The sequence below is a fragment of the Engystomops pustulosus genome, chromosome 5, assembly GCF_040894005.1.
Source record: "Engystomops pustulosus chromosome 5, aEngPut4.maternal, whole genome shotgun sequence".
NCBI lineage: Eukaryota > Metazoa > Chordata > Amphibia > Anura > Leptodactylidae > Engystomops > Engystomops pustulosus.
Window position 1 is genome coordinate 209,404,795 of NC_092415.1, and position 26,752 is coordinate 209,431,546.

General features: G+C 53.9%; 2 protein-coding genes across 4 annotated transcripts in view; one reads left to right on the top strand and one right to left on the bottom strand.

Annotated features, from left to right (window-relative positions):
- Positions 1-217: 217 nt before the first annotated feature.
- On the top strand, positions 218-15,290 carry LOC140134306 (uncharacterized). Of its 2 annotated transcripts, none has more exons than XM_072154901.1 (4): positions 218-604; positions 942-1,067; positions 5,755-5,835; positions 15,090-15,290. In XM_072154901.1, exons 1-4 carry the CDS (start codon positions 446-448, stop codon positions 15,285-15,287), a joined length of 564 nt encoding a protein of 187 aa, XP_072011002.1. In that variant the 5' UTR covers positions 218-445; the 3' UTR covers positions 15,288-15,290. The 2 variants fall into 2 exon arrangements, with proteins under 2 accessions (XP_072011002.1, XP_072011001.1); XM_072154900.1 differs by having other exon boundaries at positions 224-604; positions 888-1,067.
- A 3,224-nt stretch (positions 15,291-18,514) lies between these two features.
- Positions 18,515-26,752, bottom strand: part of KLHL18 (kelch like family member 18) — a 34,661-nt gene continuing 26,423 nt past the window's right edge. Inside the window, exons 3-9 of one of the 2 annotated variants that reach the window (XM_072154527.1) lie at positions 24,099-24,239; positions 23,598-23,796; positions 22,955-23,252; positions 21,260-21,482; positions 21,051-21,155; positions 20,695-20,806; positions 18,515-19,659 (exon numbers count right to left, since the gene is read on the bottom strand). In XM_072154527.1, the coding sequence (XP_072010628.1) occupies positions 19,273-19,659; positions 20,695-20,806; positions 21,051-21,155; positions 21,260-21,482; positions 22,955-23,252; positions 23,598-23,796; positions 24,099-24,239 (1,465 nt within the window). In that variant the 3' untranslated portion in view covers positions 18,515-19,272. Of the gene's footprint in view, positions 19,660-20,694; positions 20,807-21,050; positions 21,156-21,259; positions 21,498-22,954; positions 23,253-23,597; positions 23,797-24,098; positions 24,240-26,752 lie in introns of both variants that reach the window. The other variant, XM_072154526.1, reaches the window with a different exon arrangement.

The following is a 26,752-nucleotide window of genomic DNA, read 5'->3' on the forward strand; positions in this document are numbered from 1 at the left end:
ATGTTAGGTGCAGGAGCACTATGGGTGTGGCCATGTAGCCCGCTGCCCCCCCCCCCTCTAGTCCTGTATCAGAGGAGGAGCAGGACCCTATCCATCAGATTACCTCCAGGATGACAGGGGTGGGATTAGGACACCCCCAGCCCTGTCCCCTTTAAATCTGCCCGTTATACAAGTTGATACAATGTAACAAGTCGGTGGATACAATGTATCCAGATTATCCAGGAAGCGCTGGTGTCAGCTCTGGCATCACAGAAGATCCTCGGATTAGTCGGGACGAGTGACTTTTCATCGGGTATTAAGTCGTCCGGTTCTGATTCTCCAGTATTTGGTTTTGGGGCCAGAATACATAAAACCACAAAGTAAACAGGGAACACCCCGCTCCATCCTCAAACACTTGAGCGCCCGTGTCCCGTAGCGGCACAGAGCAGGGGCTGCTGTCTGGAGGATGCACGGGATCAGGGCGCTCATACTTTTGGGGTGCTCCATATTAAGCTCTAGCGCCCCCCAGGAGGACGCCATCGCTAATGCAATCAACGCCTGCAGCCACAAGCTCAACACCAAGTTCAACTTCAAATTTCTGGAGGATCTACCAAAAGACACACAGGTAATGAATCAGACACCGCGGGTCATATGTAGGGGTGCGGGTCACTATTTTGGAGGTGTGGGTGGGGGCAGGGGGGTCTGCACTGGGAATATTCCCGGCTCCTGTCCTTGCAGGGGTGAAGCCAAGTGACTTACAGCTAATCCCCTGCAATGCAGAACATCAATATTGGCCAAGGGAAGGATCCGCACTTAAAGGGATAGAACACCTGAGATTATAACAGTGCGGCATCATTATACTAATTAATGATCAGACTAATTATTATTCAATATTTAACTCTTTGTAGAACAATGGACGTTTTTTCAAATATTCTTCATATTCTAAACGCCCAAAATCCAAGCTCCAGCGACTATTCCCCTGGATCCATAACCCCCCGCAGTATCAGTTTGTGCTGACAACGGCCTGGAAAAGACCCCTCCCAGAGACCCCCAGTCCTGACCCCGAACTGGGAAGCTCCAATCATATGGTAAGTTACCAACTAGTACATTTATTATATATACCGACTGTACATGTGTCATTATATACAGGAGATCCCCAGGTTATACCAGCTGTACATATATCATTATATACAGGAGATCCCCGGGTTATACCAGCTGTACATATATCATTATATACAGGAGATCCCCAGGTTATACCGGCTGTACATATATCATTATATACAGGAGATCCCCAGGTTATACCGGCTGTCCATATCTCATTATATACAGGAGATCCCCAGGTTATACCGACTGTACATATATCATTATATACAGGAGATCCCCAGGTTATACCGGCTGTACATATATCATTATATACAGGAGATCCCCAGGTTATACCGGCTGTACATATATCACTATATACAGGAGATCCCCAGGTTATACCGGCTGTACATATATCATTATATACAGGAGATCCCCAGGTTATACCGGCTGTACATATATCATTATATACAGGAGATCCCCAGGTTATACCAGCTGTACATATATCATTATATACAGGAGATCCCCAGGTTATACCGGCTGTACATATATCATTATATACAGGAGATCCCCAGGTTATACCGGCTGTACATATATCATTATATACAGGAGATTCCCAGGTTATACCAGCTGTACATATATCATTATATACAGGAGATCCCCAGGTTATACCGGCTGTACATATATCATTATATACAGGAGATCTCCAGGTTATAGCGGCTGTACATATATCATTATATACAGGAGATCCCCAGGTTATACCGGCTGTACATATATCATTATATACAGGAGATCCCCAGGTTATACCGGCTGTACATATATCATTATATACAGGAGATTCCCAGGTTATACCGGCTGTACATACATCATTATATACAGGAGATCCCCAGGTTATACCAGCTGTACATATATCATTATATGCAGGAGATCCCCAGGTTATAGCAGCTGTACATATATCATTATATACAGGAGATCCCCAGGTTATACCGGCTGTACATATATCATTATATACAGGAGATCCCCAGGTTATAGCAGCTGTACATATATCATTATATACAGGAGATCCCCAGGTTATACCGGCTGTACATATATCATTATATACAGGAGATCCCCAGGTTATACCGGCTGTACATATATCATTATATACAGGAGATCCCCAGGTTATACCGGCTGTACATATACCATTATATACAGGAGATCCCCAGGTTATACCGGCTGTACATATATCATTATATACAGGAGATCCCCAGGTTATACCGGCTGTACATATATCATTATATACAGGAGATCCCCAGGTTATACCGGCTGTACATATATCATTATATACAGGAGATCCCCGGGTTATACCAGCTGTACACATATCATTATATACAGGACATCCCCAGGTTATACCAGCTGTACATATATCATTATATACAGGAGATCCCCAGGTTATACCGGCTGTACATATATCATTATATACAGGAGATCCCCAGGTTATACCGGCTGTACATATATCACTATATACAGGAGATCCCCAGGTTATACCGGCTGTACATATATCATTATATACAGGAGATCCCCAGGTTATACCAGCTGTACATATATCATTATATACAGGAGATCCCCAGGTTATACCAGCTGTACATATATCATTATATACAGGAGATCCCCGGGTTATACCAGCTGTACATATATCATTATATACAGGAGATCCCCAGGTTATACCGGCTGTACATATATCATTATATACAGGAGATCCCCAGGTTATACCGGCTGTACATATATCATTATATACAGGAGATCCCCGGGTTATACCAGCTGTACACATATCATTATATACAGGACATCCCCAGGTTATACCAGCTGTACATATATCATTATATACAGGAGATCCCCAGGTTATACCGGCTGTACATATATCATTATATACAGGAGATCCCCAGGTTATACCGGCTGTACATATATCACTATATACAGGAGATCCCCAGGTTATACCGGCTGTACATATATCATTATATACAGGAGATCCCCAGGTTATACCGGCTGTACATATATCATTATATACAGGAGATCCCCAGGTTATAGCGGCTGTACATATATCATTATATACAGGAGATCCCCAGGTTATACCGGCTGTACATATATCATTATATACAGGAGGTCCCCAGGTTATACCGGCTGTACATATATCATTATATACAGGAGATCCCTAGGTTAAACCGGCTGTACATATATCATTATATACAGGAGATCCCCAGGTTATGCCGGCTGTACATATATCATTATATACAGGAGATCCCCGGGTTATACGGGCTGTACACATATCATTATATACAGGAGATCCCCAGGTTATACCAGCTGTACATATATCATTATATACAGGAGATCCCCAGGTTATACCGGCTGTACATATATCATTATATACAGGAGATCCCCAGGGTATACCAGCTGTACATATATCATTATATACAGGAGATCCCCAGGTTATACCGGCTGTACATATATCATTATATACAGGAGATCCCCAGGTTATACCAGCTGTACATATATCATTATATACAGGAGATCCCCAGGTTATACCAGCTGTACATATATCATTATATACAGGAGATCCCCGGGTTATACCGGCTGTACATATATCATTATATACAGGAGATCCCCAGGTTATACCGGCTGTACATATATCACTATATACAGGAGATCCCCAGGTTATACCGGCTATACATATATCATTATATACAGGAGATCCCCAGGTTATAGCGGCTGTACATATATCATTATATACAGGAGATCCCCAGGTTATAGCGGCTGTACATATATCATTATATACAGGGGATCCCCAGGTTATACCGGCTGTACATGTATCATTATATACAGGAGATCCCCAGGTTATACCGGCTGTACATATATCATTATATACAGGAGATCCCCAGGTTATACCGGCTGTACATATATCATTATATACAGGAGATCCCCAGGTTATACCGGCTGTACATATATCATTATATACAGGAGATCCCCAGGTTATAGCAGCTGTACATATATCATTATATACAGGAGATCCCCAGGTTATACCGGCTGTACATATATCATTATATACAGGAGATCCCCAGGTTATAGCAGCTGTACATATATCATTATATACAGGAGATCCCCAGGTTATACCGGCTGTACATATATCATTATATACAGGAGATCCCCAGGTTATAGCAGCTGTACATATATCATTATATACAGGAGATCCCCAGGTTATACCGGCTGTACATATATCATTATATACAGGAGATCCCCAGGTTATACCGGCTGTACATATATCATTATATACAGGAGATCCCCAGGTTATACCAGCTGTACATATATCATTATATACAGGAGATCCCCAGGTTATACCGGCTGTACATATATCATTATATACAGGAGATCCCCAGGTTATACCGGCTGTACATATATCATTATATACAGGAGATCCCCAGGTTATACCGGCTGTACATATATCATTATATACAGGAGATCCCCAGGTTATACCAGCTGTACATATATCATTATATACAGGAGATCACCAGGTTATACCGGCTGTACATATATCATTATATACAGGAGATCCCCAGGTTATACCAGCTGTACATATATCATTATATACAGGAGATCCCCAGGTTATACCGGCTGTACATATATCACTATATACAGGAGATCCCCAGGTTATACCGGCTGTACATATATCATTATCTACAGGAGATCCCCAGGTTATACCGGCTGTACATATACCATTATATACAGGAAGTACCCAGGTTATACCGGCTGTACATATATCATTATATACAGGAGATCCCCAGGTTATACCGGCTGTACATATATCATTATATACAGGAGATCCCCAGGTTATACCGGCTGTACATATATCATTATATACAGGAGATCCCCAGGTTATACCGGCTGTACATATATCATTATATACAGGAGATCCCCAGGTTATACCGGCTGTACATATATCATTATATACAGGAGATCCCCAGGTTATACCGGCTGTACATATATCATTAAATACAGGAGATCCCCAGGTTATACCGGCTGTACATATATCATTATATACAGGAGATACCCAGGTTATACCGGCTGTACATATATCATTATATACAGGATATCCCCAGGTTATACCAGCTGTACATATATCATTATATACAGGAGATCCCCAGGTTATACCAGCTGTACATATATCATTATATAAAGGAGATCCCCAGGTTATACCGGCTGTACATATATCATTATATACAGGAGATCCCCAGGTTATACCAGCTGTACATATATCATTATATACAGGAGATCCCCAGGTTATACCGGTTGTACATATATCATTATATACAGGAGATCCCCAGGTTATACCGGCTGTACATATATCATTATATACAGGAGATCCCCAGGTTATACCGGCTGTACATATATCATTATATACAGGAGATCTCCAGGTTATAGCGGCTGTACATATATCATTATATACAGGAGATCCCCAGGTTATACCGGCTGTACATATATCATTATATACAGGAGATCCCCAGGTTATACCAGCTGTACATATATCATTATATACAGGAGATCCCCAGGTTATACCGGCTGTACATGTATCATTATATACAGGAGATCCCCAGGTTATACCAGCTGTACATATATCATTATATACAGGAGATCCCCAGGTTATACCATGATTCTCTCTTGCAGGTTGTCAGGATGTGTTCTGGTTTGTTGACCAATCAGGAGCCATTTAAGTTCTCCCTCAGGTGTCGTCATGTTCCCCAGCAGGTGTGTTGTTAGTTATATAACTATTATGAGAGCAGTGAAGATGGTGGGACAATCCTGGGCCCTCCCGGTCAGCAGGGGGCAGTACACTCTGGGCTTTGCGGGTGTCTCCCGGTCAGCAGGGGGCAGTACACTCTGGGCTTCGCGGGTGTCTCCCGGTCAGCAGGGGGCAGTACACTCTGGGCTTCGCGGGTGTCTCCCGGTCAGCAGGGGGCAGTACACTCTGGGCTTCGCGGGTGTCTCCCGGTCAGCAGGGGGCAGTACACTCTGGGCTTTGCGGGTGTCTCCCGGTCAGCAGGGGGCAGTACACTCTGGGCTTTGCGGGTGTCTCCCGGTCAGCAGGGGGCAGTACACTCTGGGCTTTGCGGGTGTCTCCCGGTCAGAAGGGGGAAGTACACTCTGGGCTTTGCGGGTGTCTCCCGGTCAGCAGGGGGCAGTACACTCTGGGCTTTGCGGGTGTCTCCCGGTCAGCAGGGGGCAGTACACTCTGGGCTTTGCGGGTGTCTCCCGGTCAGCAGGGGGCAGTACACTCTGGGCTTTGCGGGTGTCTCCCGGTCAGCAGGGGGCAGTACACTCTGGGCTTCGCGGGTGTCTCCCGGTCAGCAGGGGGCAGTACACTCTGGGCTTTGCAGGTGTCTCCCGGTCAGCAGGGGGCAGTACACTCTGGGCTTTGCGGGTGTCTCCCGGTCAGCAGGGGGCAGTACACTCTGGGCTTTGCGGGTGTCTCTCAGTCAGAAGGGGGAAGTACACTCTGGGCTTTGCGGGTGTCTCCCGGTCAGCAGGGGGCAGTACACTCTGGGCTTTGCGGGTGTCTCCCGGTCAGCAGGGGGCAGTACACTCTGGGCTTTGCGGGTGTCTCCCGGTCAGCAGGGGGCAGTACACTCTGGGCTTCGCGGGTGTCTCCCGGTCAGCAGGGGGCAGTACACTCTGGGCTTCGCGGGTGTCTCCCGGTCAGCAGGGGGCAGTACACTCTGGGCTTTGCGGGTGTCTCCCGGTCAGCAGGGGGCAGTACACTCTGGGCTTTGCGGGTGTCTCCCGGTCAGCAGGGGGCAGTACACTCTGGGCTTTGCGGGTGTCTCCCGGTCAGCAGGGGGCAGTACACTCTGGGCTTCGCGGGTGTCTCCCGGTCAGCAGGGGGCAGTACACTCTGGGCTTCGCGGGTGTCTCCCGGTCAGCAGGGGGCAGTACACTCTGGGCTTTGCGGGTGTCTCCCGGTCAGCAGGGGGCAGTACACTCTGGGCTTTGCGGGTGTCTCCCGGTCAGCAGGGGGCAGTACACTCTGGATTTTGCGGGTGTCTCCCGGTCAGCAGGGGGCAGTACACTCTGGGCTTTGCGGGTGTCTCCCGGTCAGCAGGAGGCAGTACACTCTGGGCTTTGCGGGTGTCTCCCGGTCAGCAGGGGGCAGTACACTCTGGGCTTTGCGGGTGTCTCCCGGTCAGCAGGGGGCAGTGCACTCTGGGCTTTGCGGGTGTCTCCCGGTCAGCAGGGGCAGTACACTCTGGGCTTTGCGGGTGTCTCCCGGTCAGCAGGGGGCAGAACACTCTGGGCTTTGCGGGCGTCTCCCGGTCAGCAGGGGGCAGTACACTCTGGGCTTTGCGGGTGTCTCCCGGTCAGCAGGGGGCAGTACACTCTGGGCTTTGCGGGTGTCTCCCGGTCAGCAGGGGGCAGTACACTCTGGGCTTTGCGGGTGTCTCCCGGTCAGCAGGGGGCAGTACACTCTGGGCTTTGCGGGTGTCTCCCGGTCAGCAGGGGGCAGTACACTCTGGGCTTTGCGGGTGTCTCTCGGTCAGCAGGGGGCAGTACACTCTGGGCTTTGCGGGTGTCTCCCGGTCAGCAGGGGGCAGTACACTCTGGGCTTTGCGGGTGTCTCCCGGTCAGCAGGGGGCAGTACACTCTGGGCTTTGCGGGTGTCTCCCGGTCAGCAGGGGGCAGTACACTCTGGGCTTCGCGGGTGTCTCCCGGTCAGCAGGGGGCAGTACACTCTGGGCTTCGCGGGTGTCTCCCGGTCAGCAGGGGGCAGTACACTCTGGGCTTTGCGGGTGTCTCCCGGTCAGCAGGGGGCAGTACACTCTGGGCTTTGCGGGTGTCTCCCGGTCAGCAGGGGGCAGTACACTCTGGGCTTTGCGGGTGTCTCCCGGTCAGCAGGGGGCAGTACACTCTGGGCTTCGCGGGTGTCTCCCGGTCAGCAGGGGGCAGTACACTCTGGGCTTCGCGGGTGTCTCCCGGTCAGCAGGGGGCAGTACACTCTGGGCTTTGCGGGTGTCTCCCGGTCAGCAGGGGGCAGTACACTCTGGGCTTTGCGGGTGTCTCCCGGTCAGCAGGGGGCAGTACACTCTGGGCTTTGCGGGTGTCTCCCGGTCAGAAGGGGAAAGTACACTCTGGGCTTTGCGGGTGTCTCCCGGTCAGCAGGGGGCAGTACACTCTGGGCTTTGCGGGTGTCTCCCGGTCAGCAGGGGGCAGTACACTCTGGGCTTTGCGGGTGTCTCCCGGTCAGCAGGGGGCAGTACACTCTGGGCTTTGCGGGTGTCTCCCGGTCAGCAGGGGGCAGTACACTCTGGGCTTCGCGGGTGTCTCCCGGTCAGCAGGGGGCAGTACACTCTGGGCTTCGCGGGTGTCTCCCGGTCAGCAGGGGGCAGTACACTCTGGGCTTCGCGGGTGTCTCCCGGTCAGCAGGGGGCAGTACACTCTGGGCTTCGCGGGTGTCTCCCGGTCAGCAGGGGGCAGTACACTCTGGGCTTTGCGGGTGTCTCCCGGTCAGCAGGGGCCAGTACACTCTGGGCTTTGCGGTTGTCTCCCGGTCAGCAGGGGGCAGTACACTCTGGGCTTCGCGGGTGTCTCCCGGTCAGCAGGGGGCAGTACACTCTGGGCTTTGCGGGTGTCTCCCGGTCAGCAGGGGGCAGTACACTCTGGGCTTTGCGGGTGTCTCCCGGTCAACAGGGGGCAGTACACTCTGGGCTTTGCGGGTGTCTCCCGGTCAGCAGGGGGGAGTACACTCTGGGCTTTGCGGGTGTCTCCCGGTCAGCAGGGGGCAGTACACTCTGGGCTTTGCGGGTGTCTCCCGGTCAGAAGGGGGAAGTACACTCTGGGCTTTGCGGGTGTCTCCCGGTCAGCAGGGGGCAGTACACTCTGGGCTTTGCGGGTGTCTCCCGGTCAGCAGGGGGCAGTACACTCTGGGCTTTGCGGGTGTCTCCCGGTCAGAAGGGGGCAGTACACTCTGGGCTTTGCGGGTGTCTCCCGGTCAGCAGGGGGCAGTACACTCTGGGCTTTGCGGGTGTCTCCCGGTCAGCAGGGGGCAGTACACTCTGGGCTTTGCGGGTGTCTCCCGGTCAGCAGGGGGCAGTACACTCTGGGCTTCGCGGGTGTCTCCCGGTCAGCAGGGGGCAGTACACTCTGGGCTTTGCGGGTGTCTCCCGGTCAGCAGGGGGCAGTACACTCTGGGCTTTGCGGGTGTCTCCCGGTCAGCAGGGGGCAGTACACTCTGGGCTTTGCGGGTGTCTCCCGGTCAGCAGGGGGCAGTACACTCTGGGCTGTTCAGGTGTCTCCCGGTCAGCAGGGGGCAGTACACTCTGGGCTTTGCAGGTGTCTCCCGGTCAGCAGGGGGCAGTACACTCTGGGCTTTGCGGGTGTCTCCCGGTCAGCAGGGGGCAGTACACTCTGGGCTTTGCAGGTGTCTCCCGGTCAGCAGGGGGCAGTACACTCTGGGCTTTGCGGGTCCCTCCCGGTCAGCAGGGGGCAGTACACTCTGGGCTTTGCGGGTGTCTCCCGGTCAGCAGGGGGCAGTACACTCTGGGCTTTGCGGGTGTCTCCCGGTCAGCAGGGGGCAGTACACTCTGGGCTTTTCGGGTGTCTCCCGGTCAGCAGGGGGCAGTACACTCTGGGCTTTGCGGGTGTCTTCGGTCAGCAGGGGGCAGTACACTCTGGGCTTTGCGGGTGTCTCCCGGTCAGCAGGGGGCAGTACACTCTGGGCTTTGCGGGTCCCTCCCGGTCAGCAGGGGGCAGTACACTCTGGGCTGTGCAGGTGTCTCCCGGTCAGCAGGGGGCAGTACAATCTGGGCTTTGCAGGTGTCTCCCGGTCAGCAGGGGGCAGTACACTCTGGGATTTGCGGGTGTCTCCCGGTCAGCAGGGGGCAGTACACTCTGGGCTTTGCGGGTGTCTCTCGGTCAGCAGGGGGCAGTACACTCTGGGATTTGCGGGTGTCTCCGGGTCCGCAGGGGGCAGTACACTCTGGGCTTTGCGGGTGTCTCCCGGTCAGCAGGGGGCAGTACACTCTGGGCTTTGCGGGTGTCTCCCGGTCAGCAGGGGGCAGTACACTCTGGGCTTTGCGGGTGTCTCTCGGTCAGCAGGGGGCAGTACACTCTGGGCTTTGCGGGTGTCTCCCGGTCAGCAGGGGGCAGTACACTCCGGGCTTTGCGGGTGTCTCCCGGTCAGCAGGGGGCAGTACACTCCGGGCTTTGCGGGTGTCTCCCGGTCAGCAGGGGGCAGTACACTCTGGGCTTTGCGGGTGTCTCCCGGTCAGAAGGGGGAAGTACACTCTGGGCTTTGCGGGTGTCTCCCGGTCAGCAGGGGGCAGTACACTCTGGGCTTTGCGGGTGTCTCCCGGTCAGCAGGGGGCAGTACACTCTGGGCTTTGCGGGTGTCTCCCGGTCAGCAGGGGGCAGTACACTCTGGGCTTCGCGGGTGTCTCCCGGTCAGCAGGGGGCAGTACACTCTGGGCTTCGCGGGTGTCTCCCGGTCAGCAGGGGGCAGTACACTCTGGGCTTTGCGGGTGTCTCCCGGTCAGCAGGGGGCAGTACACTCTGGGCTTTGCGGGTGTCTCCCGGTCAGCAGGGGGCAGTACACTCTGGGCTTTGCGGGTGTCTCCCGGTCAGCAGGGGGCAGTACACTCTGGGCTGTTCAGGTGTCTCCCGGTCAGCAGGGGGCAGTACACTCTGGGCTTTGCAGGTGTCTCCCGGTCAGCAGGGGGCAGTACACTCTGGGCTTTGCGGGTGTCTCCCGGTCAGCAGGGGGCAGTACACTCTGGGCTTTGCGGGTGTCTCCCTGTCAGCAGGGGGCAGTACACTCTGGGCTTTGCGGGTGTCTCCCGGTCAGCAGGGGGCAGTACACTCTGGGCTTTGCGGGTGTCTCCCGGTCAGCAGGGGGCAGTACACTCTGGGCTTTGCGGGTCCCTCCCGGTCAGCAGGGGGCAGTACACTCTGGGCTTTGCGGGTGTCTCCCGGTCAGCAGGGGGCAGTACACTCTGGGCTTTGCGGGTGTCTCCCGGTCAGCAGGGGGCAGTACACTCTGGGCTTTGCAGGTGTCTCCCGGTCAGCAGGGGGCAGTACACTCTGGGCTTTGCGGGTGTCTCCCGGTCAGCAGGGGGCAGTACACTCTGGGCTTTGCGGGTGTCTCCCTGTCAGCAGGGGGCAGTACACTCTGGGCTTTGCGGGTGTCTCCCGGTCAGCAGGGGGCAGTACACTCTGGGCTTTGCGGGTGTCTCCCGGTCAGCAGGGGGCAGTACACTCTGGGCTTTGCGGGTCCCTCCCGGTCAGCAGGGGGCAGTACACTCTGGGCTTTGCGGGTGTCTCCCGGTCAGCAGGGGGCAGTACACTCTGGGCTTTGCGGGTGTCTCCCGGTCAGCAGGGGGCAGTACACTCTGGGCTTTTCGGGTGTCTCCCGGTCAGCAGGGGGCAGTACACTCTGGGCTTTGCGGGTGTCTTCGGTCAGCAGGGGGCAGTACACTCTGGGCTTTGCGGGTGTCTCCCGGTCAGCAGGGGGCAGTACACTCTGGGCTTTGCGGGTCCCTCCCGGTCAGCAGGGGGCAGTACACTCTGGGCTGTGCAGGTGTCTCCCGGTCAGCAGGGGGCAGTACAATCTGGGCTTTGCAGGTGTCTCCCGGTCAGCAGGGGGCAGTACACTCTGGGATTTGCGGGTGTCTCCCGGTCAGCAGGGGGCAGTACACTCTGGGCTTTGCGGGTGTCTCTCGGTCAGCAGGGGGCAGTACACTCTGGGATTTGCGGGTGTCTCCGGGTCAGCAGGGGGCAGTACACTCTGGGCTTTGCGGGTGTCTCCCGGTCAGCAGGGGGCAGTACACTCTGGGCTTTGCGGGTGTCTCCCGGTCAGCAGGGGGCAGTACACTCTGGGCTTTGCGGGTGTCTCTCGGTCAGCAGGGGGCAGTACACTCTGGGCTTTGCGGGTGTCTCCCGGTCAGCAGGGGGCAGTACACTCCGGGCTTTGCGGGTGTCTCCCGGTCAGCAGGGGGCAGTACACTCCGGGCTTTGCGGGTGTCTCCCGGTCAGCAGGGGGCAGTACACTCTGGGCTTTGCGGGTGTCTCCCGGTCAGCAGGGGGCAGTACACTCTGGGCTTTGCGGGTGTCTCTCGGTCAGCAGGGGGCCGTATACTCTGGGCTTTGCAGGGGGCTCCCGGTCAGCAGGGGGCAGTACACTCTGGGCTTTGCGGGTGTCTCCCGGTCAGCAGGGGGCAGTACACTCTGGGCTTTGCGGGTGTCTCCCGCTCGGCAGGGGGCAGTACACTCTGGGCTGTGCGGGTGTCTCCCGGTCAGCAGGGGGCAGTACACTCTGGGCTTTGCGGGTGTCTCCCGGTCAGCAGGGGGCAGTACACTCTGGGCTTTGCGGGTGTCTCCCGGTCAGCAGGGGGCAGTACACTCTGGGCTTTGCGGGTGTCTCCCGGTCAGCAGGGGGCAGTACACTCTGGGCTTTGCGGGTGTCTCCCGGTCAGCAGGGGGCAGTACACTCTGGGCTTTGCGGGTGTCTCCCGGTCAGCAGGGGGCAGTACACTCTGGGCTGTTCAGGTGTCTCCCGGTCAGCAGGGGGCAGTACACTCTGGGCTTTGCGGGTGTCTCCCGGTCAGCAGGGGGCAGTACACTCTGGGCTTTGCGGGTGTCTCCCGGTCAGCAGGGGGCAGTACACTCTGGGCTTTGCGGGTGTCTCCCGGTCAGCAGGGGGCAGTACACTCTGGGCTTTGCGGGTCCCTCCCGGTCAGCAGGGGGCAGTACACTCTGGGCTTTGCGGGTCCCTCCCGGTCAGCAGGGGGCAGTACACTCTGGGCTTTGCGGGTGTCTCCCGGTCAGCAGGGGGCAGTACACTCTGGGCTTTTCGGGTGTCTCCCGGTCAGCAGGGGGCAGTACACTCTGGGCTTTGCGGGTGTCTTCGGTCAGCAGGGGGCAGTACACTCTGGGCTTTGCGGGTGTCTCCCGGTCAGCAGGGGGCAGTACACTCTGGGCTTTGCGGGTCCCTCCCGGTCAGCAGGGGGCAGTACACTCTGGGCTGTGCAGGTGTCTCCCGGTCAGCAGGGGGCAGTACAATCTGGGCTTTGCGGGTGTCTCCCGGTCAGCAGGGGGCAGTACACTCTGGGCTTTGCGGGTGTCTCCCGGTCAGCAGGGGGCAGTACACTCTGGGCTTTGCGGGTGTCTCTCGGTCAGCAGGGGGCAGTACACTCTGGGATTTGCGGGTGTCTCCGGGTCAGCAGGGGGCAGTACACTCTGGGCTTTGCGGGTGTCTCCCGGTCAGCAGGGGGCAGTACACTCTGGGCTTTGCGGGTGTCTCCCGGTCAGCAGGGGGCAGTACACTCTGGGCTTTGCGGGTGTCTCTCGGTCAGCAGGGGGCAGTACACTCTGGGCTTTGCGGGTGTCTCCCGGTCAGCAGGGGGCAGTACACTCCGGGCTTTGCGGGTGTCTCCCGGTCAGCAGGGGGCAGTACACTCCGGGCTTTGCGGGTGTCTCCCGGTCAGCAGGGGGCAGTACACTCTGGGCTTTGCGGGTGTCTCCCGGTCAGCAGGGGGCAGTACACTCTGGGCTTTGCGGGTGTCTCTCGGTCAGCAGGGGGCCGTACACTCTGGGCTTTGCAGGGGGCTCCCGGTCAGCAGGGGGCAGTACACTCTGGGCTTTGCGGGTGTCTCCCGGTCGGCAGGGGGCAGTACACTCTGGGCTGTGCGGGTGTCTCCCGGTCAGCAGGGGGCAGTACACTCTGGGCTTTGCGGGTGTCTCCCGGTCAGCAGGGGGCAGTACACTCTGGGCTTTGCGGGTGTCTCCCGGTCAGCAGGGGGCAGTACACTCTGGGCTTTGCGGGTGTCTCCCGGTCAGCAGGGGGCAGTACACTCTGGGCTTTGCGGGTGTCTCCCGGTCAGCAGGGGGCAGTACACTCTGGGCTTTGCGGGTGTCTCCCGGTCAGCAGGGGGCAGTACACTCTGGGCTTTGCGGGCGTCTCCCGGTCAGCAGGGGGCAGTACACTCTGGGCTTTGCGGGCGTCTCCCGGTCAGAAGGGGGAAGTACACTCTGGGCTTTGCGGGCGTCTCCCGGTCAGCAGGGGGCAGTACACTCTGGGCTTTGCGGGCGTCTCCCGGTCAGCAGGGGGCAGTACACTCTGGGCTTTGCGGGTGTCTCCCGGTCAGCAGGGGGCAGTACACTCTGGGCTTTGCGGGTGTCTCCCGGTCAGCAGGGGGCAGTACACTCTGGGCTTTGCGGGCGTCTCCCGGTCAGAAGGGGGCAGTACACTCTGGGCTTTGCGGGCGTCTCCCGGTCAGAAGGGGGCAGTACACTCTGGGCTTTGCGGGTGTCTCCCGGTCAGCAGGGGGCAGTACACTCTGGGCTTTGCGGGCGTCTCCCGGTCAGAAGGGGGCAGTACACTCTGGGCTTTGCGGGTGTCTCCCGGTCAGCAGGGGGCAGTACACTCTGGGCTTTGCGGGTGTCTCCCGGTTACTCCTGGCCTTTTACTACTGATACAAAGCTCCAAATCTCCTGCACGGACAAAAATTTCATATCAAAATGTCCTTTACCTTCAGCCACCACTAGGGGGAGCTCCGGGAACTTATCGGCTTCTCTTACATATTGTTCAGTTAAAAGGAGACATTGCCCTTAAAGGGGTTGGTGCCGGTTAGAAAACCCATTTCCAGTACAGTATAAGAGTCTTCTAGGATTTCCAGAATGAGAAAGAGGTCACTGCCCCCGTGTACGGGCAACACATGGTACTGCCCCCGTGTACGGGCAACACATGGTACTGCCCCCCGTGTACAGGCAACACATGGTACTGCCCCCCGTGTACAGGCAACACATGGTACTGCCCCCGTGTACAGGCGACGCGCGGTACTGCCCCCAGTCCCTACTTACAGACAATACATTGATGTGTAATACCTCATCCCTCCAGTGGGGGAGCTGCAGGGAACATTAACACAACCAGATTTCACCATAGATCACAGCTCTCTCTTGGGTTCTAGACATTTTGTGATTTTCCCACTTCCTTTAATGTTTCCTTTATCATTTAGGGGTTCATTGGGGAGCAGACCACGGAGCAGACCACGGAGGAGGCCACGGAGGAGGCCACGGAGGAGTCACCGATCACCACCACTAAATCCAGTGATTCTGCGGAGGGATCTGTCTCCATTCAGGATGAGGATCTCCCGGATCTCTCCCGATGTCTGGGCTGTATATTCGGAATGTTAAATAAACCTATGAATCAATAATCATCATTGTGGGGCATTATGGGTAATGTGTAAGGATTGACCCCGCCCCCTGACTACAGGTGGTTCCTCCCCTGGTTTTGGGGGTTGGGGGGCCGCTACCTTCCTGTCTCATGCAGAATGATGCAATGTGTAGTACAGCAGCCCCTCCTCCTGCAGCTCCAGGCTCCTCCCTCTAGTGGAGGAGGGAGGAGACATTGGGGCGCATGCGCCTCTGACACGTCCTCCCGTCACAGCGCACCATTGTCTCGTGTTCTCCAAGTTATCACCTGATTCCAGATGTAAGAGCTGAGACTTACTGCAAAAAGTCATAAATCCAAAGAGGAGAAGAGAGATAGAGGAGACACAGAGGCTGCTGCAGATAATAGGAAGCTTCTATCCCACCCCCAGTGATTGATTCCTATCAGTACTGCTCTATAATGTCCTATATGATCCCGCTACAACTCCAGAGTGATAGAGGAGACACAGACAGAGGCTGCTGCAGATAATAGGAAGCTTCTATCTCACCCCAAGTGATTGATTCCTATCAGTACTGCTCTATAATGTCCTATATGATCCTGCTACAACTCCAGAGTGATAGAGGAAACACAGACAGAAGCTGCTGCAGATAGTAGGAAGCTTCTATCTCACCCCAAGTGATTGATTCTCATCAGTACAGGTCAGTACTGCTCTATAATGTCCTATATGATCCTGCTACAACTCCAGAGTGATAGAGGAGACACAGACAGAGGCTGCTGCAGATAATAGGAAGCTTCTATCTCACCCCAAGTGCTTTATTCCCTGCAGTACAGCTCAGTACTGCTCTATAATGTCCTATATGATCCTGCTACAACTCCAGAGTGATAGAGGAAACACAGACAAAAGCTGCTGCAGATAATAGGAAGCTTCTATCTCACCCCAAGTGATTGATTCCTATCAGTACTGCTCTATAATGTCCTATATGATCCCGCTACAACTCCAGAGTGATAGAGAAGACACAGACAGAAGCTGCTGCAGATAATAGGAAGCTTCAATCTCACCCCCAGTGATTGATTCCTATCAGTACTGCTCTATAATGTCCTATATGATCCTGCTACAACTCCAGAGTGATAGAGGAAACACAGACAGAAGCTGCTGCAGATAGTAGGAAGCTTCTATCTCACCCCAAGTGATTGATTCTCATCAGTACAGGTCAGTACTGCTCTATAATGTCCTATATGATCCTGCTACAACTCCAGAGTGATAGAGGAGACACAGACAGAGGCTGCTGCAGATAATAGGAAGCTTCTATCTCACCCCAAGTGCTTTATTCCCTGCAGTACAGCTCAGTACTGCTCTATAATGTCCTATATGATCCTGCTACAACTCCAGAGTGATAGAGGAAACACAGACAAAAGCTGCTGCAGATAATAGGAAGCTTCTATCTCACCCCAAGTGATTGATTCCTATCAGTACTGCTCTATAATGTCCTATATGATCCCGCTACAACTCCAGAGTGATAGAGAAGACACAGACAGAAGCTGCTGCAGATAATAGGAAGCTTCAATCTCACCCCCAGTGATTGATTCCTATCAGTACTGCTCTATAATGTCCTATATGATCCTGCTACAACTCCAGAGTGATAGAGGAAACACAGACAGAAGCTGCTGCAGATAATAGGAAGCTTCTATCTCACCCCAAGTGATTGATTCTCATCGGTACAGGTCAGTACTGCTCTATAATGTCCTATTTGACCCTGCTAATGAGTGATAGAGAAGGAACAGGCCCAGACGGAGGTTGTAGAACATAACATCAAGTTTCTATCTTACCCCAAGTGCTTTATTCTTCAGTCCAGGATGTACAAATGTAAGAATGATAAAGCTGAGCTCATCAAAAGATATAGGAAGACTCCGAAAGGCTCCGGCTTCTCACCTATCCCCACAGCACAGGGGCTTTGTAAGTGCCATCGTATAAGCCATAAGACTGACAGGTGGGCATCATACAAGTATCTGGGCTCGTCCAGTGTATAAGGTGAGAGGTGTTATCCCAAAATAGGATCCTTATTACATCTGAGCTATAAGGACTGATAGGAGGACACAGTGAATATGTTCCATTCCTATATTATAGAAGGATACACCCTGCAGTATCGGTGATCATTCAGTGACAGGAGGACATCGCAGAGGTTTCTGTGAGACTATAATGTCTCCCAAAGCTATAATATTATTATGAGCACGTCAGTAAGACTAATATAATATATATGATCTCTTCTTATGTACAGGGGGCGGCTCCTTGGTACCCCAGCGCTATGAGGACGCCCCCTACCCTATTCACCAAGACTGACAGGAGGACTCCAGTGAACGTATAGGACACGTATAGGCAGTGACATGCCTTTCCATTATAGAAGCCTTATAGTCCCAGACCATAAAAGCGCCCCCTAGTGTTCTAAACTTACAGCCACAGATCCTTAAAGGGAATTACCATTCACCAGTCAGACTGACAGGAGGACATTTCTGCTGTACAGGCAATGAGAAACTCTCAGGAGAATTCCTAATCACTGCGGCTATAAACCATCTCATAGTATTATAGACATAAGACTGATAGGAGGACAACACAATTGTCTGGCATCTGCTCTCTACAGGGTAGGCGTCATCCGTCCTCTAGTGCTCCAATGGTGACGCCATACAGTCAGACTGACAGGAGGACATAAGCGGATGTGTAAGTGTATGTTCACACTACAGTATCTGCAAGCCCAAATGGACCGAGTGCGGAGCCCCAGCACTGACCTATAGGGAATGAGGGGGATCCCTGGCCAGGAGCAGCCATCACAGGGTTAACAAGTACAGTAAAACAAGCCACAATATTCACCAGATTTATTGTATAGTATTTGCATGGAAAACTACCCAGAATTCCTCACCAGATATAATAAATACAGGAGCGCTCATGGAGGGGGGGGTCACATACACCGATTGTATCCACAGGTGGGGGGCCCCTGCAATGCCGAGCTGTGCCATAAGGGGCGCACTTCACATCCTCCAGGTCAGTATATTATGTACATCCTACTGGACAGACACCAGTGATTGACTTCCATCTGATCATGTACATCGCCCCCTGGTGGTGGAAAACCTACAACAAAACTTAGTGGAGAACACGCAGCTTATGGTGTTACTAGGGCCCGCAGGGGTCAGGGGGGACGGCCGCCGACAGGCCCGCAGAGGTATTGGGGGGGGGGGGGGTATCGGCCGGCCACCGACCGGCCCGCAGAGGTCGGGGGGGGGGGGGGGGTGGGGGTGTGGTTGCTGATTGGCGGGGGCGATCGGCCGGCCACCGACAGAGGTCACCCCTGACCATTGTACATGCTGCTGCCTTGCCGTTAGGTCTCAGGATCAGCACCTCCCTAGTCTCTACTGTCTATACCCAATGCTTGCTCACACCCAAAAAAGTTGTAAATGCAGCTTTGGATGTGAGTGGAGTACAGGCGATACTCAAGGACCAAAGCAAATATTTTCAGCGGAGATCCTACAATGTGCTGCCCCCCCCCCCCCCCACTCCAGATCCAGGAGGTAGAAGCTGGTGACTGCTCCCAACCCGCTGCAGATCTCCTGGTCACACAAGCACAATGGCAGAACGTCGGCGTGGGGTCCTGTCTGGTCACAGGGCGCTCTATGGCACTACACATATCACAACTATCGCTAAACCTGAACAGAAGTAAGAAAGTGACTTTTACTTGATTGCAAGCTCCCGGGACAAATCGGACTACAGCGCACGTGGTGCACAACACGGATCACTTTGGTGCAGAAGCAAATAATCAACAGGTTCACGCGGTTTTTATGAAATCCAACACTTGTAAGTTTGGGGTAGCGGCGGAGCCCATGGCGGTCCCTCTTGTCGGTCCAACACAGGCAGGAATCACAATGGAGGAGACATCAGGGCACCTCATACCTCAAGGTCCTTACTTTCACATTATTATGAACAGACGTCGCGTCCGTTTCCCATTGGAGGGTTCTATGTTCGTGTTGCGGCCCCCTGACTGCTATATGGTGAGGAGGGGTATACAGCCCACGCCCACCCCCCCTTCATGACAAACCATGGGGGCCATAAACGTCCAGCGGTTGGTCTCGGGGTCATACATCTCTACAGAGTTCAGGTTAGATTGGCCGTCATAGCCGCCCACCGCGTACAGCCGCCCACAGTTGGCCACTAGAGAGACGCGGCTGCGGCGAGTGTTCATGGGGGTGATGAGGTACCACTGGTCTGCCATGGAGTTATAGACCTCGGCCACGCTCAGGAAGGCCGAGCCGTCGTAACCGCCACTGATGAACATCTTGCTGCCCAGTGAAGCTGCTCCGTGGCGACATCGCTTGTTCAGCATGCTGGCCACCGGGTGCCAGGTAGCCGTGTGGTGATTGTAGTACTCCATCTGTGGAAGTAACAGGAGGATTACAGGGTGGTACATGGTGGGGAAGAAGGACCCTCAGGCTCCTCCTACGCGGCGGCTCAGGGGGCAGCGGGACCCTCAGGCTCCTCCTACGCGGCGGCTCAGGGGGCAGCGGGACCCTCAGGCTCCTCCTACGCGGCGGCTCAGGGGGCAGCGGGACCCTCAGGCTCCTCCTACGCGGCGGCTCAGGGGGCAGCAGGACCCTCAGGCTCCTCCTACGCAGCGGCTCAGGGGGCAGCAGGACCCTCAGGCTCCTCCTACGCAGTGGCTCAGGGGGCAGCAGGACCCTCAGGCTCCTCCTACGCAGCGGCTCAGGGGGCAGCAGGACCCTCAGGCTCCTCCTACGCAGGGGGGTCAGGGGGCAGCAGGACCCTCAGGCCCCTCCTACGCAGGGGGGTCAGGGGGCAGCAGGACCACCAGGCTCCTCGTACGCAGGGGGGTCAGGGGGCAGCAGGACCACCAGGCTCCTCCTACGCAGGGGGGTCAGGGGGCAGCAGGACCACAAGGCAACACCTACGCAGCGGCTCAGGGGGCCGCAGGACCATTAGGCAACACCTACGCAGCGGCTCAGGGGGGCCGCAGGACCCTCAGGCTCCTCCTACGCAGCGGCTCAGGGGGGCCGCAGGACCCTCAGGCTCCTCCTACGCAGCGGCTCAAGGGGGCAGCAGGACCCTCAGGCTCCTCCTACGCAGCGGCTCAGGGGGGCAGCAGGACCCTCAGGCTCCTCCTACGCAGCGGCTCAGGGGGCAGCAGGACCACCAGGCTCCTCCTACGCAGCGGCTCAGGGGGCAGCAGGACCACCAGGCTCCTCCTACGCAGCGGCTCAGGGAGCAGCAGGACCACCAGGCTCCTCCTACGCAGGGGCAGTGGAGTGCAGGACCCTCGGGGCTCTTCCTACGCAGAGGCTGGAGAACAAATTTGGTTCTACCAAAGCTACAACTAAATTTCTGGAACAATCTAGGTGGAGGTGATGGGACAACTGAACCTCGGAGACAGAGCAGATGACGATGCACGTACAGTGTTAAAGATCTGTAACCCGTCGTGTCCACCCGATACATAAATCCGCCCTTCAAATACCGTCACCCCGGCCGCACTGCGATTGGAACTCATGGGCGTCACCACCGTCCACCTGGAAGAAATAAAAACCCGCTGATTGCTGCAATGTCCAGACTGCAACAGTAACAAACCCTCAGCTGTGAGAAATGTGTAGTGAAGAGACAGCAAAAGAGACCAAATGTTAGAGACTGATACACGGAAACCACCCACTGGTACACTGTACCAGAACAGAGGCTATAAGAAGCTCAGTGACCCATATATGAACTATGGCGCCCCCCGGTGGTGGCAGAGCTTCACCCCCGCCCCTGGGGTCTTACTTGTCGGTCTCCGGTGAGTAGGTCTCCACAGAGTTCAGCGAGCAGTTCCCATCATATCCCCCGCAGACGTAGATCTGTCCGTCCAGCACCACCGTACCCATCGCACTGCGACCAAAGGACAAGGAGAGGTCAGCCAGGACCGGGGCAGGTAAGTCCTCAGCAGGAGGGTGGTCCCGGGCGCACACTAGAAGGATGGATACACGACTCACCTCCTCTTACTGTTCATGCTTCCCACTTTGGTCCATGTGTCCGTCTCGGGGTTATACACCTCCACAGTGCTCAGCCGTGATTGGCCGTCATATCCACCAATGGCGTACAGGAGACCGTTCACCACAGCCACGCCCACCCTGCTCCGCGCCGTTGTCATTGGCTGACACTTCTCCCAGCGATTGGCGATAGGATCAAAGACTTCCACCACATTTAGAGAGTCACCTGCATAGAAGTGCGCTACTCATCTTAACCATGTGCACACAAGGGCCACACTGTCACCTTACATGGGACTGCAGGACACATCTACTACATGATCTGTACTCAGAGATATCACTGTGTTATCTGTGGTGTTACATAGGACTGCAGGACACATCTACTACATGATCTGTACTCAGAGATATCACTGTGTTATCTGTGGTGTTACATAGGACTGCAGGACACATCTACTACATGATCTGTACTCAGAGATATCACTGTGTTATCTGTGGTGTTACATAGGACTGCAGGTCACATCTACTACATGATCTGTACTCAGAGATATCACTGTGTTATCTGTGGTGTTACATAGGACTGCAGGACACATCTACTACATGATCTGTACTCAGAGAGATATCACTGTGTTATCTGTGGTGTTACATGGGACTGCAGGACACATCTACTACATGATCTGTACTCAGAGATATCACTGTGTTATCTGTGGTGTTACATAGGACTGCAGGACACATCTACTACATGATCTGTACTCAGAGATATCACTGTGTAATCTGTGGTGTTACATAGGACTGCAGGACACATCTACTACATGATCTGTACTCAGAGATATCACTGTGTTATCTGTGGTGTTACATAGGACTGCAGGACACATCTACTACATGATCTGTACTCAGAGATATCACTGTGTTATCTGTGGTGTTACATAGGACTGCAGGATACATCTACTACATTATCTGTACTCAGAGATATCACTGTGTTATCTGTGGTGTTACATAGGACTGCAGGACACATCTACTACATGACCTGTACTCAGAGATATCACTGTGTTATCTGTGGTGTTACATAGGACTGCAGGTCACATCTACTACATGATCTGTACTCAGAGATATCACTGTGTTATCTGTGGTGTTACATAGGACTGCAGGACACATCTACTACATGATCTGTACTCAGAGATATCACTGTGTTATCTGTGGTGTTACATAGGACTGCAGGACACATCTACTACATGATCTGTACTCAGAGATATCACTGTGTTATCTGTGGTGTTACATAGGACTGCAGGTCACATCTACTACATGATCTGTACTCAGAGATATCACTGTGTTATCTGTGGTGTTACATAGGACTGCAGGACACATCTACTACATGATCTGTACTCAGAGATATCACTGTGTTATCTGTGGTGTTACATGGGACTGCAGGACACATCTACTACATGATCTGTACTCAGAGAGATATCACTGTGTTATCTGTGGTGTTACATAGGACTGCAGGACACATCTACTACATGATCTGTACTCAGAGATATCACTGTGTTATCTGTGGTGTTACATAGGACTGCAGGTCACATCTACTACATGATCTGTACTCAGAGAGATATCACTGTGTTATCTGTGCTGTTACATGGGACTGCAGGACACGTTATTACATGATGTGTAGGAGCTCTGTGCTATGGGAGATTTAGGATTACAAGATACCTGCAGAGTTCAGCCCCCCCACAGCATAGATGAGGCCGGCTATTGACGTGCAGCATCGGGGGCGGGTCTTGAAAGCGAGGAGGTGTGGCCTACGTTCGGGCATGAGGTGGTAGTCCTTTGCCTCGTCTACAAGGTCCCGGCATTTATGGCAGCAGCGCACCAGATCGTCCTGCTGCACCCGGTCCGTCAAGAATTGGGGGCGGCAGAGGGGGAGGCGGATCTTAGTGAGGAGTTCGGGGAGGAAGACTTCGCGCTGCTCCCGGTCATAGCGCACCCACGCCAGGGCGGCCTCGAACACCTGCGGGGGAGACAGGGAGAAAATTAAAGGGGGGCACAGATAAAGGTGCAATAATGGAAGGAAGACCAGCAGCACTGAGGATTTCAGGACAGGAGTGTGATGACCTTAGGAGGGGTCATAGGGGAGGGGGCAGAGTATTACAGGAGATGTGCAGAGGTCACAGTAATGGAGGAAGCCGGGTCACAGCAGCACAGAGGATTTCAGGAGAGGAGAGCGATGACCTTAGGAGGGGTCATAGGGGAGGGGGCAGAGTATTACAGGAGATGTGCAGAGGTCACAGTAATGGAGGAAGCCGGGTCACAGCAGCACAGAGGATTTCAGGAGAGCAGTGTGGGGGTCACTTACCTGCTCCTCCGCCTTCACATTCAGCTCATCCCGGGAGACCAGCTCCAGGACCTCATCGAAGGCCAAGGCCAGGAATTCCTCCGACATGGAGACCTCCACAAAGTGCTCATGGATGAAGCGGTTGGCGGCGTCGTACAGCACCGCGCACATCATCGTCTCCGCAAACTGACGCACCCCCAGGCAATTTTTGGGGTGTAACCTTAGAGGAGAGAGAGGAATGATCTCAGCACATGACCATTATCCCCAATGGGAATTTACACTGCCGTGATACGTCCTGGGTATCTAAGCTCAATCCCAAACCAAGATTCACAGGAACAAATGCTGAATGCGCACCCTGACTCCTCCCCTCTCCATAAGGATGCGCGGCTCAAGGCCACGGAAACATAGGACCCCAAGTGCTAAACACTGTATCGCTCCGTGCACCCATTGCCGTCTATATCATACGATCACTGCAAATACGTGTACGCAGCTTTGGATGTGACTAGAGCCTAATCCACTTACCGTTCCTTGAGGAAGGAGCAGCAGGCGTCCTTGATGTTCTGCAGCTGCAGGAAGCTGGCGCCCATCAGGAGGGACTGCACGTTCTGCTGGTCGATGGCCAAGTGCCCGTTATAGGCAAAGTTAATCAGGGCCTCGAGGGCGCTGCAGGGGGGCAAAGGTCACTGTTATGAGGTCACTGCAGGGGATCCAATCACTAATAACCTCCTGTCATGTCTGATCACTGCCCGAGGCTGCACCACTGAGACCCCTCTATAGTCATGGCCGTGCACATCAATCAGGACTCGCTCTGGTTTGTTACAATGTATCTACAGTCACGGCCATAAGTTCTGAGAATGATACAAATGTAATTGTTACAAAGTCTCCGGCATCAGGTGTTATAATGGTGATTTGCAAATTATCCAGAATGTTATAAAGAGCGATCGGCTTATCAGCAATTCATTGCAAAGTCAGTATTTGCCTAGATATTAACTTTTTCCCCCAAAACACATTTCTCCTCATTGCAGGCGCCTTAGGCAGAGCAGCGGCCATGGTGTCAGTGATGTCTCCAGTAACACAGGTGCGGGGGCTGATGGGGACAGGGCTGGGGACAATGTGTCATGTGTAAGTAACAATCACCACTGGGCAGTATAATAGGAGCAGGTAACATGGTGTCAGTGATGTCCCCAGTAACACAGGTGCAGGGGCTGATGGGGACAGGGCTGGGGACAATGTGTCATGTGTAAGTAACAATCACCACTGGGCAGTATAATAGGAGCAGGTACCATGGTGTCAGTGATGTCCCCAGTAACACAGGTGCGGGGGCTGATGGGGACAGGGCTGGGGACAATGTGTCATGTGTAAGTAACAATCACCACTGGGCAGTATAATAGGAGCAGGTAACATGGTGTCAGTGATGTCTCCAGTAACACAGGTGCGGGGGCTGATGAGGACAGGGCTGGGGACAATGTGTCATGTGTAAGTAACAATCACCACTGGGCAGTATAATAGGAGCAGGTAACATGGTGTCAGTGATGTCTCCAGTAACACAGGTGCGGGGGGCTGATGGGGACAGGGCTGGGGACAATGTGTCATGTGTAAGTAACAATCACCACTGGGCAGTATAATAGGAGCAGGTAACATGGTGTCAGTGATGTCTCCAGTAACACAGGTGCGGGGGCTGATGAGGACAGGGCTGGGGACAATGTGTCATGTGTAAGTAACAATCACCACTGGGCAGTATAATAGGAGCAGGTAACATGGTGTCAGTGATGTCTCCAGTAACACAGGTGCGGGGGCTGATGAGGACAGGACTGGGGACAATGTGTCATGTGTAAGTAACAATCACCACTGGGCAGTATAATAGGAGCAGGTAACATGGTGTCAGTGATGTCTCCAGTAACACAGGTGCGGGGGCTGATGAGGACAGGGCTGGGGACAATGTGTCATGTGTAAGTAACAATCACCACTGGGCAGTATAATAGGAGCAGGTAACATGGTGTCAGTGATGTCTCCAGTAACACAGGTGCAGGGGCTGATGGGGACAGGGCTGGGGGACAATGTGTCATGTGTAAGTAACAATCACCACTGGGCAGTATAATAGGAGCAGGTAACATGGTGTCAGTGATGTCTCCAGTAAAACAGGTGCGGGGGCTGATGGGGACAGGGCTGGGGACAATGTGTCATGTGTAAGTAACAATCACCACTGGGCAGTATAATAGGAGCAGGTAACATGGTGTCAGTGATGTCCCCAGTAACACAGGTGCGGGGGCTGATGGGGACAGGGCTGGGGACAATGTGTCATGTGTAAGTAACAATCACCACTGGGCAGTATAATAGGAGCAGGTAACATGGTGTCAGTGATGTCCCCAGTAACACAGGTGCGGGGGCTGATGGGGACAGGGCTGGGGACAATGTGTCATGTGTAAGTAACTATCACCACTGGGCAGTATAATAGGAGCAGGTAACATGGTGTCAGTGATGTCTCCAGTAACACAGGTGCGGGGGCTGATGGGGACAGGGCTGGGGACAATGTGTCATGTGTAAGTAACAATCACCACTGGGCAGTATAATAGGAGCAGGTAACATGGTGTCAGTGATGTCTCCAGTAACACAGGTGCGGGGGCTGATGGGGACAGGGCTGGGGACAATGTGTAAGTAACAATCACCACTGGGCAGTATAATAGGAGCAGGTAACATGGTGTCAGTGATGTCTCCAGTAACACAGGTGCGGGGGCTGATGAGGACAGGGCTGGGGACAATGTGTCATGTGTAAGTAACAATCACCACTGGGCAGTATAATAGGAGCAGGTAACATGGTGTCAGTGATGTCTCCAGTAACACAGGTGCGGGGGCTGATGGGGACAGGGCTGGGGACAATGTGTCATGTGTAAGTAACAATCACCACTGGGCAGTATAATAGGAGCAGGTAACATGGTGTCAGTGATGTCCCCAGTAACACAGGTGGGGGGGCTGATGGGGACAGGGCTGGGGACAATGTGTCATGTGTAAGTAACAATCACCACTGGGCAGTATAATAGGAGCAGGTAACATGGTGTCAGTGATGTCCCCAGTAACACAGGTGCGGGGGCTGATGAAGACAGGGCTGGGGACAATGTGTCATGTGTAAGTAACAATCACCACTGGGCAGTATAATAGGAGCAGGTAACATGGTGTCA

What these genes read in the sequence shown, in the direction of transcription:
- LOC140134306 (XM_072154900.1), top strand. Translation starts at nt 446, where the DNA reads ATGCACGGGATCAGGGCGCTCATACTTTTGGGGTGCTCCATATTAAGC. An exon ending in ATCTACCAAAAGACACACAG is followed by an intron (nt 605 to 887) that starts GTAATGAATCAG and finishes AACTCTTTGTAG; the next exon opens with AACAATGGACGTTTTTTCAA. An exon ending in TGGGAAGCTCCAATCATATG is followed by an intron (nt 1,068 to 5,754) that starts GTAAGTTACCAA and finishes TCTCTCTTGCAG; the next exon opens with GTTGTCAGGATGTGTTCTGG.